We start from the raw sequence: 17757 nt of genomic DNA, 5'->3' as shown, positions 1-17757 counted from the left end.
CTTACGGTTTTGTATTTTTTCCACTTATACGTCACAAACCCAACATATAATTTTAGAATCAACAAATTCTGGAACCGTTTACTCAACCATTGTTAGCTAACAATCGTTCACAAAGAACAATCCCCTTTGTTGCAACACGCGGCTCCGTCGACGATTCCGCGAAATGTTTTTCTCTCCTTCTCTCGCGTAACAGCTGATATTATGTCGTCATAGTCAGCGCGAAGACACGTGACCTCTCACCTCATTTCTCGAATTTTGAAACAAAAGCTTTGTTTGTTTAAAGTTAATTGTGACGTCACTTTATCGATTCATTGATTTATTTAAAAACTTTTCTGCGGTAACTATGACGTCATAATGAAACCATAAAGCTGCCATTATTAACCGACAAACGCATCTGTTACTAGTATTTCGTTTCGTTTATTATCAAATAATCGGATAATAATGAATCCGGTTCGAATTAGTAATTTAATCTATGACGTAATAATGCATAGTAATTGACATGTCGCGGGCTCAAACAAAGGATTGTGATGTCATAATAAAGAAAGAACATAAATTCGAGTAGAATGGAACACGTTATTTAATATAATGTCATAGTAGGGTGGGGGAAGACGGGACACCTTTAGCACATAATATCCAAATATTCTGATCATGTGGCCTACGGGAGTCGTGAGGATACGGTTACATAATTATGTGACATTCGTTTGTTTGCTACCAAATGGGACGATCAAAGAGACCAAAACACGTCCCGTCTTACCCCAACTTACTCAAACACAATTTACACAAAGACAAAGAGAAGGGGTTAGTTAAAAAACTATAATTATTAACAGTTTAGTTTTCATAACGTTTAAAGAAGAATGGCAACAGCAAAATGGTTGATGACGTCATTTCGAGATGACGTTATTTTGTGATGACGTCAACAAACTGTTGATATGTGATGTAATCACCTACGTCACCCATCATTTCTTCAAGGTCGGATTTTGAAATTCGAATCGAAAGGTTTTGTAAAATTCGCTCGACTTGGCGCTTTGTGACGTAACCATGTCCGTCAGGATCGAATGCCTGCATAGAAATATTATATAATAACAGGAGAATTATTATTTATCTATTCGACGATAGCAAAGATCAAATTAATTAAAACAATGAAGAGAAAAAGCAGCAAAACAAGCAATCGTTAAAACACGCTATGGGTAAAAACTACTTTAAAGTAAAAACAAGAAAATAATAAAAATACTCGATTCTGATTGGTCCATTGCATCTACTTACGTCATATGCTAATTTAATCGTGATGTCATCAACCGACGTCATCAGATCTTTCGTCATTTCCGCGAATTCTTCGATTTCCAAAGCATTTGACTTGTTGACGTCATACCGAGATATGACGTCATCAATCTCCTTCTTCGTCATGTGATAACCCAGTGACGTCAAGAATGACGTCATCTGTTCATGGTTGACGCTTCCCTCGCCTTTCTTATCAAACAATTGAAACATTACCGTTATTTCTTCACTGACTGCCATTGTCCTAAAATTCTAATCCTTATAATTGTCTTTAAAAATACTTTCCTAAAAAAAAAAAAATGTTCATAGAAAATCCCGTTGTTAAATATGTGGTTATCTCTGATTCATCTAAGTTTAATTTGAGATCAAATATTTTTAATTAATTAACGTTTTTACTCAGTAGTTTTACCCGTAGCGTGTTTAAACAACTGTCGTTTTGCTGCTAATTCCTTCTCTTTGATGTTTCAACGAGTTTGATTTTCACTTTCATATTCGAAGAGATAAATGTAACTTGCTCTATGCAAATGTAACTTATATACAACAACACGCATACAACAACACGCATACAACAACACGCATACAACAACACGCATACAACAACACGCATACAACAACACGCATACAACAACACGCATACAATAACACGCATACACGATAGATATAAAGCACAAATTCTATCATAAAAATATATGTTTAAGAAAAACGTGTTTGGGAGAAATATTGCAGATGTCGCTTAATGGAAACAATTAAATAATAAACTTAATTATGATGTAACAATTAATGACGTCAGGAAACGGTTCAGTGGTTTTCGTAGAAGGTTCGCAAAAACCATAAAATTTTATGCCAGGTCATCAATCAACGTTGCTGTTTTTTCATTTAAATAAAAACATTGTGGTTGTTTTAATTATTAAATACATTATCCATATATCTTTACGCACACTTTTGTTTCTATTAGAAGTTTAACTCAATTAAAATAAATGGCTTGTTTATCCGTTAGGTGTAGCGACCACGCTTATTTTCTTCCAACCAAATGTAAATATGTTTTAAACTGTAAGCGTATTTTAACAACTGTTGTTTTGTCGCTATATCCTGTCCTTTCGTTTGAAATATTTCTAAATCTTTGCTACCGTAATCGAGGAGACAAATAAAAGTTATTATATTATTATTATAGTGTTGGTCCAGATGAAACAGCCGCGCTTTTTGTTCTATTATTAACTTAACATGACATAATTGGTATTAATGACTTGGAATATACTATATCGAAGATTAATTTAATTAAAACAACGTATGGATGATGAATTGGCAGCAAAACGACAGTCGTTAAAACACGCTGCGGGTAAAACTATATACGGACAAAACACCCGCCTATAACCTTTTGATCACTTTCCGTTTTTTAATTTATTTAGTATTTTACTTGTAAAGGTAGCCCGTAAAAAAATAACACATAAACTGATACTGTAGTAGACATATTTTCTAACAACTTTTAATAATTCAGTTTTAACAATTTTTTTCTAAGACTTTAATTTCATTTCATGGGACCTGTTTAAATTTGACTCCTTCCTTTTTATAACTGACCCCTTAGCTTCACCCAAACCTTCAGCTCAGCAACACGTCAACGTGGGTAGGAATCTCTAAAAAACGTTGATATAACCGAACTATAAAATAAATGTTGAATTTTAGCATAAAAATGAATTTTATTGTTTAACGAAAGGTTTAAAACTGTACGGATCTTTTTATGCTCAAATGCAAATGCTTGAGTGATATTTGCATGCGTTATGTTAGGCAAATGTACTCAAGGTTATTCGAGCGTAATTTTAACGCTTCGTTGATGTGATTGACCTTTATTTATGGTGTATTGGTGTCATTTGATTGAATGAACTTATTTATCCTTGCATGGCGGGCATTGACGGTCGCTATAACATGGGTGTTTTGTTTTATACGCCTTGTGCCCGCTTATGAGTTACCACGTATGTAACTTATTTATCCTCGCATGACGGGGCAAAGAAACATACGACCACAATGGTAGCAGCGCCAAGCCTCGAACTCAAACCTCTGGGTTTTAAACAGACGCGCCAACCACAATGACTGACAATACAGGCAACCCAACTTAACCCATATGGTGGCCAAACATTACAATGTTTTGTTCCAACACTTGAGATAAATGAGCCGAACATTTCAGCTACTTAGTTACCTGCATGCGTTAACGGTTTGCTTCTCGGGTCCAACCAAACACCCGCTGGAATGATCCAAACTTTGGTCGACCGGTTAGGAGAACACGTGACATATAGTGAGAGGCATACCTGTGTTTTTAACAGTTAAAAACGCTCTTTAGAGTCATGAAACTACGGGTGTATGTTTTATGTAAATATTCTTTGAAAATAGCATGAAAACAACCGTCTTACCCCAATCTACCGTACATTTGCTCGTGGTAGAAACGGGACGAACGTCACCAATATTATCAAGCGATGTTGTAATCACGTATAATAGGTTTCGACATGAAAAGTTAAAACGTTAAAGATGCGTTGAGTTTTTAACAACACGAGGCCAACGCCCTCACTTCCAAGGACGTCACAGCGCGTAATTGATAAGCATTGCGTGAAAAGATTTGGTTATATTTAAAATAAGCGCGATTATGTGATTTCCACTGACGTGCTGTTTTGGGAATAATTGTTTCAACGCAACGTTAAAGCCCATTTCGATAAATGCCCATTTCGTGTAAATTGTTCTCTGTAAGCTACACCAAGCGGTAAAACATATTTATCGACGTACCCACTAAGCGGCAGCACAGAGCACCGCTATAGAAATATAGTTTAAATAATTTAAATATAAATTTAAAAATGTACGAATCGGGAAAATCGTTATTCTGTATTTTGAGTTATTTAAAAATATATTGTTCTTATATATTTGAATCTACTTTTTAAATGGATTTTAAACCAACTAAAATAGCTTGCCATTGGCACACCTTGGAAGTTATAGCGACAACTCCCGTAAGTGTGAAATCGACGTCATATGGTATGACGTCATGGTCACGGGGGCAACAAAGAGTTGATGACGTCATTTTGATATATATGCCTCTGGCAGTGTTGGTGTAATGTTGCGCAATGTTAATTATTGATCGACGTTTGAGGCGTAAATTGCTTTGTTGTTTTGTTTACGTCACAATTGTTATTGTTTACAAAGGATTATAGTGGGGGGAATTCTAGAATTACAGAGAATATTTAATTTAATTCAGTTTATTATAAATTTCTAGAATAGTTAAACGTTTTTGAAGAAATAATTGAAAGTATTAGAACAAAATCATTTAATTTTGTTTTTAATAAAATATTTGTTGCTGTTATAATATTTAAAATTAATTTTTTGTTATTCACCCTCCAAAAGTTTATTGAAAGTGAATGAAGATCTAATGTTTATTGTAAGGTCTGAGATATTATAGTATGACACATAACATCCCGTCGATACTTCCTCTTAATTAATAAACACACACACATATGTTAGTGTAGTATAAACATACACAGTGTTAGTTTGAAATGGTTGTTATATTAGGATGTCTATTCTCCGTTATTTTAAGGTTTCGTTAACTTAAAGGTTTAAATTTTTAAAACATCTAAAATTTTTAAAACATCTAAACTTTAGGTTGAGATGTTTTTTATGTCTATTTAAAGAAAAAACTTTTGCTGGTCAGTTTTAATTCGGACATGACGGGCTATATCTATATATTTGCATTTCGGTTTCAAAAATGGTTTTAGTTTTTAAACCGAAACATTTGAGATGAAAATTGTGTCGTATAACATTTATGCTACCAAGAAAGTTTCATAAAAATATAGTTTTTTAAAATTATTTACAGGAAATTAATCACTTCTGTTTCAGGTTGTTTACGGTAGTGAAAGTTATACAAGCAACCAGATAATGGAATAAAATAAACAAACCAGAGTTGCCTGCATCCCCACAATGTTTGCAATGATATTTTCTGTGGATCGGAAACCGAACAAAGTTTTCTGCTTTCAAGCGGGGGACTTCCCTAACCGAATACTCGCCCACCTCTTTTGATTTGTTCGTATTTTAATAAAAGTAAGTCAAAGCGTGTTTTAAGAATGTTATTTTCAAAGTTGGTCCACAATCTTCCATATTTAAAATTAGACCAAAAATTACCATGTTAGGTTATATGGGTTTTGGTTAGAAGCTTATCCACATATGTGCAGCGTCGTTTTTTGCCGAACTTTTCACAAAAATGGTTTACAGTTAAGTCTAAAACCCCATACATCAGCACAAAAGTTATTCTTTCCAAATATTTGTTGATATACTTACTTTACCCCACAGTCGTTATGTCGGACTTGACTTTTGTATATTCTTGGCTTTCCTCCCAACTTGAACTACACGGAATAGATTCCATTATTTATTCTCGTCATGTGATTAATCTACTGATCAACTCCCATTACACAAACGACATTCATCTCGCTCATAAAGAAGAAACAATATTCGCTAGTTTGCCCGGCTCAAAGAAAAGGTGAAATACAATTTTGTTTATACACTTGTGCTGTTATGTTTGTATTGAAACTGACCAGTAAATCTGAATTCTCATTTGTGAATAATTTTTCACAATTTTTTTTTAAATTTAAATAAAACATCGATGTTGTTTTAATCAATGTCGTAGCTGTAGTTTCGGTGTATTGACCAAACCTTTTTTATAGTGAAAGTTTTTGTACTTTATCCATAATTGCGGAGAAAGTCTTTTTATAAAGTGTTTTTGGTGACAGTATTTTGCAAATATTATAATAATTCAAGTTTTTGTTTAAATTTCCAGAAAAGTGTATTTTGATGACCCTTAATTTTATTATGTCAATTACCGTTGAATTTCCAGAAAACCGAAAGCAAAATACAACAAACGTTCGAATTCTTTCACTTTCCCTGACGAAGTTCTCATGAAGAAACAAATGGCTGTCAACTGTTTGCGCTCGGCTGTTGACGATTCAACCACTCCTCCATTAGAGGGCGACATTGAGTCACTCATAGAAAACTTATACAATAAACTTAAAGCCGTTCATCTGTTTTCAGGTATGATGATGTCACAGTGACTTGTTGTGATGTCATAATAAAAGATGAAATTGATCTTTGTTATCGGATTCGAATAAATAAAAAAATTTATAAAAATTGGCCCAAATTTTGCCTCACTGTAGGACTTCACCCATATAGAATATTACAAAAGTGGGCGATAAGAAGTCTAACACCGTGACTAATTTACAAATATGACGCAAGTTTATAATTGTGTTATGAAAATGTGACTAATAATATGAGTAACACACAAGTTTGACGCAAAACATATTTATATTTAGACGGCAAACTCAGTTCAAGTTCGGATGAAGGACAGAATGTCGCAACAAGTGTTAAACAAAAGAAACGTCGAGAATTCAAGGAAAATTATCACGATGTATTTCCATCTTTAAAACCCGGGGAAACTGAAACACAAACCAACAATTTACCCGAATGTTGGAAGAAACATGATGTGTGAGTGTTGGAACTTTGTGGCTGATGGTTTTATGTATGGCTGACAGCTTAGATGAGCCATTGGTGACCACTTGGTTAGAGCAATTGTTGTCTTGTCCAAGAACACATACGTCCACAATGGTGACATTAAGCACAAACTCTAGTTTAGAAATGAACACAATATTAATCGCAATATATGCTTACTGTCTCAACCACTAAGCTACAACTCCAAGGTTAATAATTACCCGACATATTAATGTTGCTCAACTTAACAATCACCTTGCCAACAACAATGTGTTTAAGACATTACAAAATATTAACCTTGTTAATTGTTACTTACTGACAATTTTCAAAAGTTTTAGTGAGTTATATTTTTATACGATGTTTTTTATCAGACCGACTATTTAGACATCCCATAATGGAATATTCGTTAAATTTGATTTCTTGTAAAAATAACTCCTTAACTTCCAGGTCGACGCCTGAAACAAACCCTGACCCCAAGAATCCCCCTCGAACTCGGAACCTTCAAAAACCTCGTCGACCTCGGAAAAAGAAACCTCACCCCCCTGAATATTTACCCCCGGATAAAACCACGCACCCTGTGAGGAGCAACCCACGATGGATCAAAGATGACGGCAACCCACGATGGATCAAAGATGGCGGCAGGAGAAGGGGAAGGAAAGGGAGCAGCAGTGTTCCCGCAAACCTGCATCTGGGAAAGGAAAATATATCTGGCAACACTAAAAATCAAAATAAACGCAAGATCACAATGAGTCAGCGTAATCAGCGAAAACTCCGTAAACAAGTCGATCCTGGCTTTGAAGCTTCGATTGATGATGTCACACATAGGTTTATGTATCCAGGATATCTTGCTTCGAAGCAGAATTTATTAGAAGAAGATATTTGCCATCTATATACCAACCATGAGTTGCCCACAGTGAGCGAACGACCACAAAGTAAATGGTTCCGCGACCCCGAGTCCGGGTTTCTCGAGTTTGAACCGGCGCACAAGTCGCCGCATTCGCCTGAATCTGTGGTTGATGGATCGGAAAGTTGGTTGTGGTGTCCGTCACCCTCGTTGTGGGAGGGTGACGATGGTTGTCCACTAGGGGGATCAGTGAGCAGGTTGGAAACAATCTACAAACCGCGGTTGACATCGAGCGAGAAAGTGACGGGCCAACTATGGGAGGGGTATCGCGCAATTTTTGCTGACGTCGCTAAGGATTCTGAGGTTGATGACTCATCCAGTTTCTTCGATTTAGCGACACCTAGTGTCGAGAGTTCCGAGGAACCTGTGTTTTCCATAGAAATCAACGAAAACAAGACAGATTTAAACGGGAACTACCTTCCCCCACAATGCAATGCGGGGAATAATTGCTACAGTGGTGATTGTGACGCGTGCAGTATTTTCGATGAGTCGACACTTTCTATCACGGAGCGAGGATGCTTTGGTATCGGATTAGGGAAACCACCTCCTGACGACGAAACCCTCCAATCACGACGGAGGATTTGGCTTCAAAACACGAAGTGCGACGTGGATTGTTTGGAAAGTATCTTAGATGTTGGGTATTTATCCCCACATAACGAGTACGGGGTAGCGAGGGAGTTTGACCTCAACTTCAACCCCTGGGTTGGTGGGTTGGGGGAGTCGCTTTCCATCAACCAATTCTTCTGCGAGTTATCGACGTCGTTGTTCGATGTGGAGGGCTGGATGTGCGGGTGGGGGGGAAACGACGATGATACTTACGTTGCTTCCCTCGTACATCGTGTGTTGGAGGTGGTGGTGGATAGTTTACACGAGGATGATGATAAATTACCGGGGGTTGCCGATAAACCCACTCTGGATGATTGTGTGACAAGGTGAGGTCTATTCATAAATATTAGGTGTATTGTTGGAATAATATTGAAGTTATCATCCTGAAGTCGAAAGTTTGTTACATTATGTTCGGTGACATTAGTGGCAGAATCATGTTAACGTCTGTGTTCGTAGCTGGGTGATGTTGCTGAAGCTTAGTGGGGATTCCTTGTATTCAGAGGGTGCGGGTTCAAGGTGTCTTATAAGTTACATACTTGGTAACTCATAAGCGAGCACGGTGTGTATGAAACAGAACACCCAGGTTATAACGACTGTAGTTGCCCCACCATGCGAGGATAAATAAACATACGTGGTAACTTCCCGACCACCCCCATAAACAAGTAACATCTAGTAATAAGTTGTTACCCCACACAGGAACGAAGCGTGGAAAACCTCACTACGTATCGGAAACATTTGGCAGAACATCTCGGGTATTCGGCCGATTGATATTGTGTATAGCGAGAAACAAAGTTCGAGCGAAACGATGTTACAACCGTCGTCACTCACACACTTCAGGTGATTGTGGGGTTTGCATGAATATGTTCCTATGTTTTATAACAAAGCTTCCAGAAATATATTTTCTGCAAACCTTTACAGTTAATAGAATATTATATGAAGTACTTTGTGTTCAATTGGTGAACTCTTGGTGACACCTGGAGTAGTGGAGTTTCTAACCTTGGCTGAGCTCTCAAGGAAAGATATCTCATCCATTATTAAAAAGCCCTTGTCGCCTACCTTCGGGTACAAATACAATGTTGGGGTAATGGGCAAACTTGGGCCCTGTGACGCACTGCGTAAAAAACCTTATTTGTGCAAGCAAATAAATATGTTGAAATGGGATTTCCCACTATATGATGTCATAATACAAACATAAAACACATTGTTTGTAACAAAGGTTCATTGTTCAGAGTAGGATGTGAATATTGACTATGACCTCATATTTCAATTGTTAGATAACAGTAAGTATTGTTACAGGCCAATAAACAATGAAGGGGAGGAAACAAGTACGAGGGTCGTGGATTCATTCACACCAGGTAAACAAAAAGTTAGATTTGTTTAACTATCTGCCTCACACCTTTGTTGTTGAATACTACTGTGCTCTTTGGTATTCTATCTATCCAGAGGTCTTTTGTTCTGCTGCGGATTTCCTCTTCGTTTTGATTATTTTTTTGCTAATTTTTATAAACACCTAACTCAACCTGGTAATTATCAACCCCCCACAGCCGACGAACTTTCCGACAATTTCCTTGAATTCTCGGCGACCTCCCCCCAAAAACCTTCGCAACAAAAACAACAACAAACTTCAGGTAATTGTATACGAGTGAGCTCTACAATGTTGGGGTAAACAACATTTATTTCTAATGCCATTTGGCTGATAAAGTGTTGTTTGAAATATAATTAACGTTTATTTACATAATTCTTTATCCTTTCGCACCTAACTACTAACAAAAGTAAAACATTATCATCATAGGCACAAACCAAGGGGACACCAAATCTTTCCGACCAAAATTCCGTAAACTTGGTGAAGACAAATGTTTACAAACTACTTTCGAGGAACAAATGCGGTCAAGTGGAAACGGTCGACCCCCAAAAGCTAACTCTCGATAATTGTATATTATTTCTATGTTGTATATAGGTGACCCATTAACACGCATGAAATTTGTAAATAATAATAACCCCCCTTGTATAGAAACATTTATTTTGTAAATATTATTTATTCTTGTTCTTCTAATATACCGGTACGTTCTTTGTTGCCGGACAATGCTATTGTTGCATCAATGCATCCATTGTTACATAACAATGCTGGATTTTAAATTGGTTATTTAAGTCATCAAACAAATTTAAAATATCTGACTCAGCAAAAAAATGTTAAAATTTCACCCAGCGGAAAAATGTTAAAATTTTGAGTTGAAATAATTTTGTGGGAAATTCCTGCTTAAATGACTCCATTAAAAAAAAATTAAAAATTATAAAAATTAAAAAAAAATCTTTCTGCACCTTTGTATGTTTTGCAATTCAACTTAATATTTATTGTGATGTAACAATGAGCCGATAATTAGTTCATTGTTACATCACATAAGTTGCATTACAGCGAAACATTTCACCACAATTTCAAATTGAATTCTGTAAATGAATAATTTGATCTTCACTGTGAAACCAGTGAAGTTTTTGTGGTTTTTTCCTCAACTTCTCGGCCTTGCTGTTTGTTTATTATTCTCGTAAATATTTGGCGAATGTAAAAAAGTTTTTTTTGTGAAATTTGAAAATAAACTTCAGCAATGTACGTTGTGTTGGAACTTGGTGTGGCAGGTTATACCAACCACCATCACCATGTAGGGCAGATGGTGGTTGGGTTACAAACAATGGATACCAGCCATGTGGGGGGTTTAGTCATCAACGTTTCATCTGCCATACATTATCAAGGTTATTTTCCGGCAAACATGAAATTCTATACACTTGTATATTATTCTATGAATCGAAAAACAGCAGAATCGAGTGATGAATCGCAAATAACAAGAAGTCGCCAACTTTTAAAATATCTCGGAACAAAATTTATTTTTGCAAATCTGACCTTTTATCCGCCAAGGCATTATGAACTAACATGATTGTCTGTGGTGTATGCCTTCTATGACATCATAGTATACCTGTGTGACATCATAACACATTTGGTAGTAGTTGTATGACCCCGTTTTTATGTATGCACAGCAGATGAGCCTTATGCTCGTCGTCGAGGTAGACCGGGGCGATCGTTGATGCGTTACAGAAGTTACCGATGTCCGTGGTGACCTGAAGTGACCCCACGTAACCCCCAGCATTGTTTAATGTGATCTTTGTGGTCCTAGGGGTTATTATGGGTCAGTAGGTAAAGTATTATTGCTAAAGTAGTAAGTATTGTGTGGGTTAAGTAAGCCATGGATTTGGATAGGAGGTTAAAAAACAGAAAACGAAGTTTAAACAGAACTGTAATAAACTCCATGAATCTGTCCTGATCTAATGCTCATGAAGTTGGACGATTCTCACAACGAAATAACATTTAAAATGAAATGTTGCGGAATAAATTAAAACGAATAATTTACTAGAAGAAATATGTTTCTCCATAAATGGCATTAAAAGTCTGTTATTTAAATAGAATCCAGTTTATCCAGCCATGTGGTTAATAGAGCCCACAAATAGTAAATCAAACTTACCCGTTATAAACACACAGAATATCATCGAGATGATCCCCATTAAAGTCAGCAACAAACAACCGACCACCATCAATATTGGGGGTGTTGGGGCAAACACTAATGTTGTGGGGTTGGGAGAAGACAAAGTTCAAGTTGTTGTTTAACAAGATTCTGCTGTGGGTGAAGTATATGCGACGAGTTTTTATATTATTGGTAAAATTTTTCAAACATAGAGAAAGCTGTTCGGGACACACACTCCAAGGAATACCGTGTTCAAGGCTTGGTGCTGCCACTATTATGGGCGTATATGTCTCACTAAAGTAGTGGATTAGGTTCCAGGTATCATGATTGTTGGACTGGGCTGGCACCATACATGGGTCAGTATTGGGTTCAAGGCACGATGCCGCTAATATTGCGTGCGCATGCGTCCCTGGGCGGTAGTTGCTCCAACCCATTGTTGATACAAAACATATTAGACTTACATTTGTTGATATTGTTGAACACAAACAACATCTTGATAATGATCGTTATTAACACGCGCTAACGTTGTCCATCCTTCACTACATATATGGGTGCGTACAATCCATGGAAGGTCTGGGGGTGTGTTGGGGGCGTGTATTTATATGGGAGGTTATGGATGCGACAGTGAAGATTAAATTAATTAAAACAAGAAGGGAATTAGCAGCAAAACGGCAGTCGTTGAAACACGCTACGGAAAAAAGAAGGAAAGTTCTCTGCATATACATATGTTCTTGCAACCGGACAAATTGTCTATAACCAGATTAAGACTTGCCTAAATTTACATATCTATTATTAAAATGTAAAATAGTGAGACAGGACACCCTTATACATGGTTAACCATATATGTCTTCTCACATGTATTTCACACCCGTACCACAACAATATACCTTGAATAGATGAACAATTATTGAAACATTTACGCGATTCATAAGATCCATCATCACAACCGCTCATGAACGAACATTCACGTGATCTGTTGTATGACATCATAATAACCATTATTACATCATATAGTAGGGAGGGGAAAATGGGACACCTTTCGATTCTATTTCCTTGTCCCATTTGGTAGTAAACAAAAACATTCAAGTAATTATAAAACCTTATCCTCACGAACTCCCATAGACTGTTGTTAAAACACGATTAGGATATTTGGATATTATGCGCTAAAGGTGTCTCATCTCCCCCCACCCTACTATAACAACCAACCTAAACCACAAACCTGTGTTGGACCCCAAGTCCACACGATCGACTACAAGAACCCCACGTTCCCCAACCTTCCCATAAGTTGCATGTCTGTTGGCACGATATCGATGTTACTTACTTGTATGTATTTATAACGGTCACTAATGGGTTGTCTAAAGTGATTGGAGCAATTGCTGTTAAGTGTCTTGGGTACAACAACCCCGCTTTTTAACTAACGGTCTTTACCACGCTTTTTATCAATAGCGTGTTTTAACAACTGTCATTTTGCTGCCAATTTCCTTCTCTTTGTTGTTTTAATTAATTTGATCTTCGCCATCGTATTTAAAGAGATAAATATCAACCATATATTAAACATGTTTATCCCACAATGGTAGCAGCGTCGAGCCTCGAACCCATACCCCCTGGTCAAGCATATCATTCAAATTACCCTGCAAGGTTTTGATTGGCTGTCCTCTCCTGTGCAGCCAACCGTTACGTCCATCAAATCATTGAAGCACGACCGATATTTGGTTTGTGTATTGTTACCATAGCAACTCGACCAAGCGGACCAACCCCCCCACCCAACGGGCTCGCTCGTCGTAAACTCATGATAACCTGTGTTGGCATGTCAGAATAACTACCTTAGTAGTTTAAGTATTGTTGTAACTGATGGATCTTGAATCTGGTCGTGATCTAATACTCATGAAGTTGGACGATTCTCGTAACGATATAACAGTCATAAAAGTGCTACGAAACATGTGAAACAGAATTTAAGTTTTAACCAACTGTAAATCATCCCTTAATCCATTGGCCCACCATTACTTGGACCAAGATACACAATGTTGTATTTAAAACAACTCAACTTACATGACTTGGTGTTGCAAGGTTGAACTTGGTCGGGATTTCCCTCGCAACCCTCGCCTATGCATACGCGGTATCTGGAATGTATGTTAACTTATATTATATCATCATGAACTTAAAGGCAGGCGCTGAATACTGTGCCATGTTGGTGATTCTTAGTGAACATTGGCTCATGAACACATACGTCTACAATTGGGCGCGGCATCCAAAACTGCTAGGTTGGACCGATACCCACTATGCCATGATGTTCTACATATTTTGTGGTGTGGCAATACTAAACCTCATGCTCACTGCCTACCACCCACCTTGTATGTGCCCCACCCCCACAGGACTTGGTACACGCCCCCCACTCCAACCATGCCCCCCACACGCCCACTTCTTCAGTGTAACCTCCCACACAAACCTGTATGAATGAATGTGGTCAAGTTACCACGTGTATAACTTTATCAGTGATTGTTTTTATGTATGGTTGACAATTTAGACAACCCATTAGTGACCACTGGGTTGGAGCAATTGCCGTTAAATGTCTTGCTCAAAGACACATACGCCCACAATGGTAGCAGCGTCAATCCCATAACCTTTGGTCTAAAGGCAAGCGCTCAATTGTGCCATGCCACTAATGATGTCATGAACTCATTCACCCACTATGACATCATAATACCTGATTGTCACACTTCCGAAGTTGTGTGTCTACTTCCGAATTCCCACGCTCACTCACACACCTAGTGGCCGCTTTGTAATGCAACGAGTAACAAACCCTCGTGCGAGTTCGTGTAGCGCTACCACACGAGGCACTACAGTGCGACCACGCCCACCAAGGTCCCCAGTTCACCTCATCTTGCACTGTTTCATATATTTGTTACATATCGCTCCAATGGCTGTTATATACTGGTGTATTTTATTATAATGTCGCTTTTTTTATTTATTCAATAAACTTAAGATGTCACTCCAGCTTTTGAAACAGGGTGACATTTATTTAGTAAAATCAGGGGTGACATTGTTAGAATATAGTTTAACAGAATATTGAGTTTGAGACCTAAACCTGCGGTGCTTGAACATACAATGCTACGCCTAATAATTCTCAAACCAAGTCATTAAGCCAATATTTTTACGGAATACCCACATCACCCCAACTCACCCTCAACCAGCGGACATTCAACGACCACGCATCGCATGAAACCCTCCTGTTCACCAACGCAGCTTCCTGTTCCGGGGAAGCCCCCTTCACAATCACGATACCTAAGTTGAAAATAAATAATTTATAGACAATGCTAACATAGAGGTCATAATAAACATAGAAATTGAAGTAAACTATAAATATCTTATAAAAAGTTAATACAAAAAACAAAGTAATCAAATATGTTTAAAATATATTTTATAACAACAACCATCGTATGTTAATCTTTCACCTTTGTTTGACCCCTTTGTCACATGACCTTGAGCAACTGGACCACTCCCCCCACACGCCCCATTTAATGTTGGAAGCTGAATAAACATTGTTACATCACAACAGCACAATATGACATTAGAATACTATATTGGAATCTTCAAGCTTTTATGTGTGTGCGGATGTTTCAACGTTGTATACAAGGTCGTTTTTATCGTGGTGAAAAACACCAGTTAGCAACCATTGCATGGAGAATTAAGTACAATATGTAGCAACAGTGTATATGTGGTGGGTTGGGGAAAAGCGGGACGTCTTAGCACATAATATACAAATATCCTAATCATGCTTTCTATGGAAGTCGTGAGGATACAGTTTTATTTTGGGGGGGGGGTTCTTTGTTTACTACAAAATGGGACGTTAAAATAGAATGAAAAGGTGTCCCATCGAAAATGCACCAGGTTTTTCATACAAGATAAGTTGTTTAAAGATTTATTATATATTATGACATCACATTACCGGTTGTTCCATCACAGTCCTCAGTAGCGCACGCTTGTAGTTCGTTGAACGAGGGTAATTGAGTCGGGCACTCTTGCACGGGTACCGTAGTGTTTGACTCACCCATGCATGGGCGACGCCTACGTACCCACCCACCCCCACATGTAGCGGAACACCCCGACCACGCCCCCCACACACCCCACATGGCACCCCCATCATTAGATATGCATGGAGCTGGTGAACAATCTTTCTTCTCGATCTTAGAGTTACGATCGCAACACGATTCCCTGCGGTTTCATTTGCGAAACTTATTTATTTATTTTCACATGGCGGGCCATCGACAGTCGTTACACGGAGGTTGTTTTCTACACAGAGATGTTAGTGTGCTTGCCTCCAGCCAAAGGTTTGCTATAAGCTTGACTCTGCTACCATTGTGGGCGTATGTGCCCTTGGGCAAGACATATAAGATAATTGCTCCTACCCAGTGGTCAATAATAGGTTGTCTAAATTGTCAGCCATACAGAAAAAACAATCACCCACAAGTGGACACGAGGTGTATGAAACAGAACATGAGAACATCCCTGCTGTTTCACACACCTCGTTGTACCACCATACAAAGCTAAACAATACGTATTCCACCACCCACCTGTGCATGCTCCCCCCACCACACGTAACCGAACACGGACTCCACTCCCCCCACTTTCCCTCCCCGCACTCGCCCCCCTCACAATCATCGCTCTCGTAATATTCCCTCCCACATCGTCGATCGTGCACGATGGTGTCGTTGTTGCTACGACAACTACGTACCCTCACCTTGGTACCTTTGCCACATGAGGCGCTACACACCCCCCAATCACCCCACGAGCCCCAGGCGTCACCCGGTTGTGGAACTGAACAAACAACAGGAATTAAAATACAAAAACCCCTTTTTTTACGTATATTTGGTCGAGAAAACAAATATTTAATTAGAAATAAGTTTTTCATGTTCCATGTAAGTAAATTGCTCTGGTCAGTTTTAACACGTACATCACGGGGCTGCTTGCTTAAAAAAAAACTTAAATACGAAGCGCAAATCAGTCTTGCAGTCATGTTTTATGTACTAAAAATATTTTACCCACATTGTTACTATCAGGCATTACAGAACACACAAGTTATTCTGATAAACATGAAGAGTTGTCACCCGATAACATAAAAAAAAGGGTAAAATTTTTTAATTTTTATTTTGGGGACCCCATACCCACCAATCCCAGGCCCGTCCGCACAATTGTACAACACCCTCGCTTCCTTGATGTCTTTTGAGGACAATCCCTTCCTTTGTGACTTCACAACCTTCCCTGTTACCTTGTCAACAATGGTGGGTTGCCGGTTCTTCGAGAACGAGAACCCCCCGTAATGCATCACCGACCTGGGTGTGGAAGGAACTTATTTATTACGGGGCAACGAGAGACGACTTGTGGTACGTACTTGATGTCGTATTCTGATTTGAGGTCCTTAACGCTTGAGCGCCCACGAACTTTAAAGTTATGAACGAAACCTGCGATAACATCAATGTGATTGTAGCTTTTATATAACTTTATCAACAGATCTTTACAGCAGAACATTAACCTTTATTTGTGGTAAAACAAGGTTTTCTGTAAGTAGTCAGTACATCAAACATTGTATATGCACATTCTATTCTATATGTGTGAGGTCCTACAGTGAGGCACGCCATGGGACCTGGGATTTAGACTAGAGTTGGTCCATTACCCAACATTGTATATGCACATTCTATTCTATATGGGTGAGGTCCTACAGTGAGGCATGACATGGGACCTGGGATTTAGGCCAGAGTTGGTCCATTAACCCAACATTGTATATGCACATTCTATTCTATATGGGTGAGGTCCTACAGTGAGGCACGCCATGGGACCTGGGATTTAGACCAGAGTTGTCCATTACCCCAACATTGTGTATGCACATTCTATTCTATATGGGTGAAGTTATGGAACCAGGGATTTAGGCCAGGATTGCAGTTACCCAACATTCAAATACAA

The 17757-nt window shown here is 38.2% G+C and overlaps 3 protein-coding genes across 3 annotated transcripts; 1 reads left to right on the top strand and 2 right to left on the bottom strand.

The window, feature by feature from the left end:
• Window positions 1-849: 849 nt before the first annotated feature.
• Window positions 850-1828, bottom strand: LOC100186855 (calmodulin-like). The gene is made up of 2 exons (XM_002119246.3): window positions 1264-1828; window positions 850-1059 (listed from the first exon to the last, which is right to left on the bottom strand). The coding sequence occupies exons 1-2, from the start codon at window positions 1513-1515 to the stop codon at window positions 898-900; spliced, it is 414 nt and encodes a 137-aa protein (XP_002119282.1). The 5' UTR covers window positions 1516-1828; the 3' UTR covers window positions 850-897.
• A 3315-nt stretch (window positions 1829-5143) lies between these two features.
• LOC100178956 lies at window positions 5144-10895 on the top strand. Its single transcript, XM_002119383.5, has 9 exons — window positions 5144-5343; window positions 5593-5779; window positions 6134-6327; window positions 6606-6777; window positions 7228-8616; window positions 8987-9127; window positions 9587-9645; window positions 9835-9918; window positions 10083-10895. Exons 2-9 carry the CDS (start codon window positions 5598-5600, stop codon window positions 10217-10219), a joined length of 2358 nt encoding a protein of 785 aa, XP_002119419.1. The 5' UTR covers window positions 5144-5343; window positions 5593-5597; the 3' UTR covers window positions 10220-10895.
• Window positions 10896-11039: 144 nt separating this feature from the next.
• On the bottom strand, window positions 11040-17340 carry LOC100184457 (A disintegrin and metalloproteinase with thrombospondin motifs adt-2-like). The gene is made up of 15 exons (XM_009862690.3): window positions 17189-17340; window positions 16966-17129; window positions 16371-16614; window positions 15746-16011; window positions 15252-15327; window positions 14981-15081; window positions 14504-14685; window positions 14148-14245; window positions 13849-13919; window positions 13430-13596; window positions 13019-13092; window positions 12687-12772; window positions 12261-12372; window positions 11800-11952; window positions 11040-11450 (listed from the first exon to the last, which is right to left on the bottom strand). Exons 1-15 carry the CDS (start codon window positions 17323-17325, stop codon window positions 11267-11269), a joined length of 2115 nt encoding a protein of 704 aa, XP_009860992.2. The 5' UTR covers window positions 17326-17340; the 3' UTR covers window positions 11040-11266.
• Window positions 17341-17757: the final 417 nt, after the last annotated feature.

Source organism: Ciona intestinalis, unplaced genomic scaffold (genome assembly GCF_000224145.3).
Source record: "Ciona intestinalis unplaced genomic scaffold, KH HT000027.2, whole genome shotgun sequence".
NCBI classification, from domain to species: domain Eukaryota; kingdom Metazoa; phylum Chordata; class Ascidiacea; order Phlebobranchia; family Cionidae; genus Ciona; species Ciona intestinalis.
This window is presented reverse-complemented; position numbering and strand designations above follow the sequence as displayed.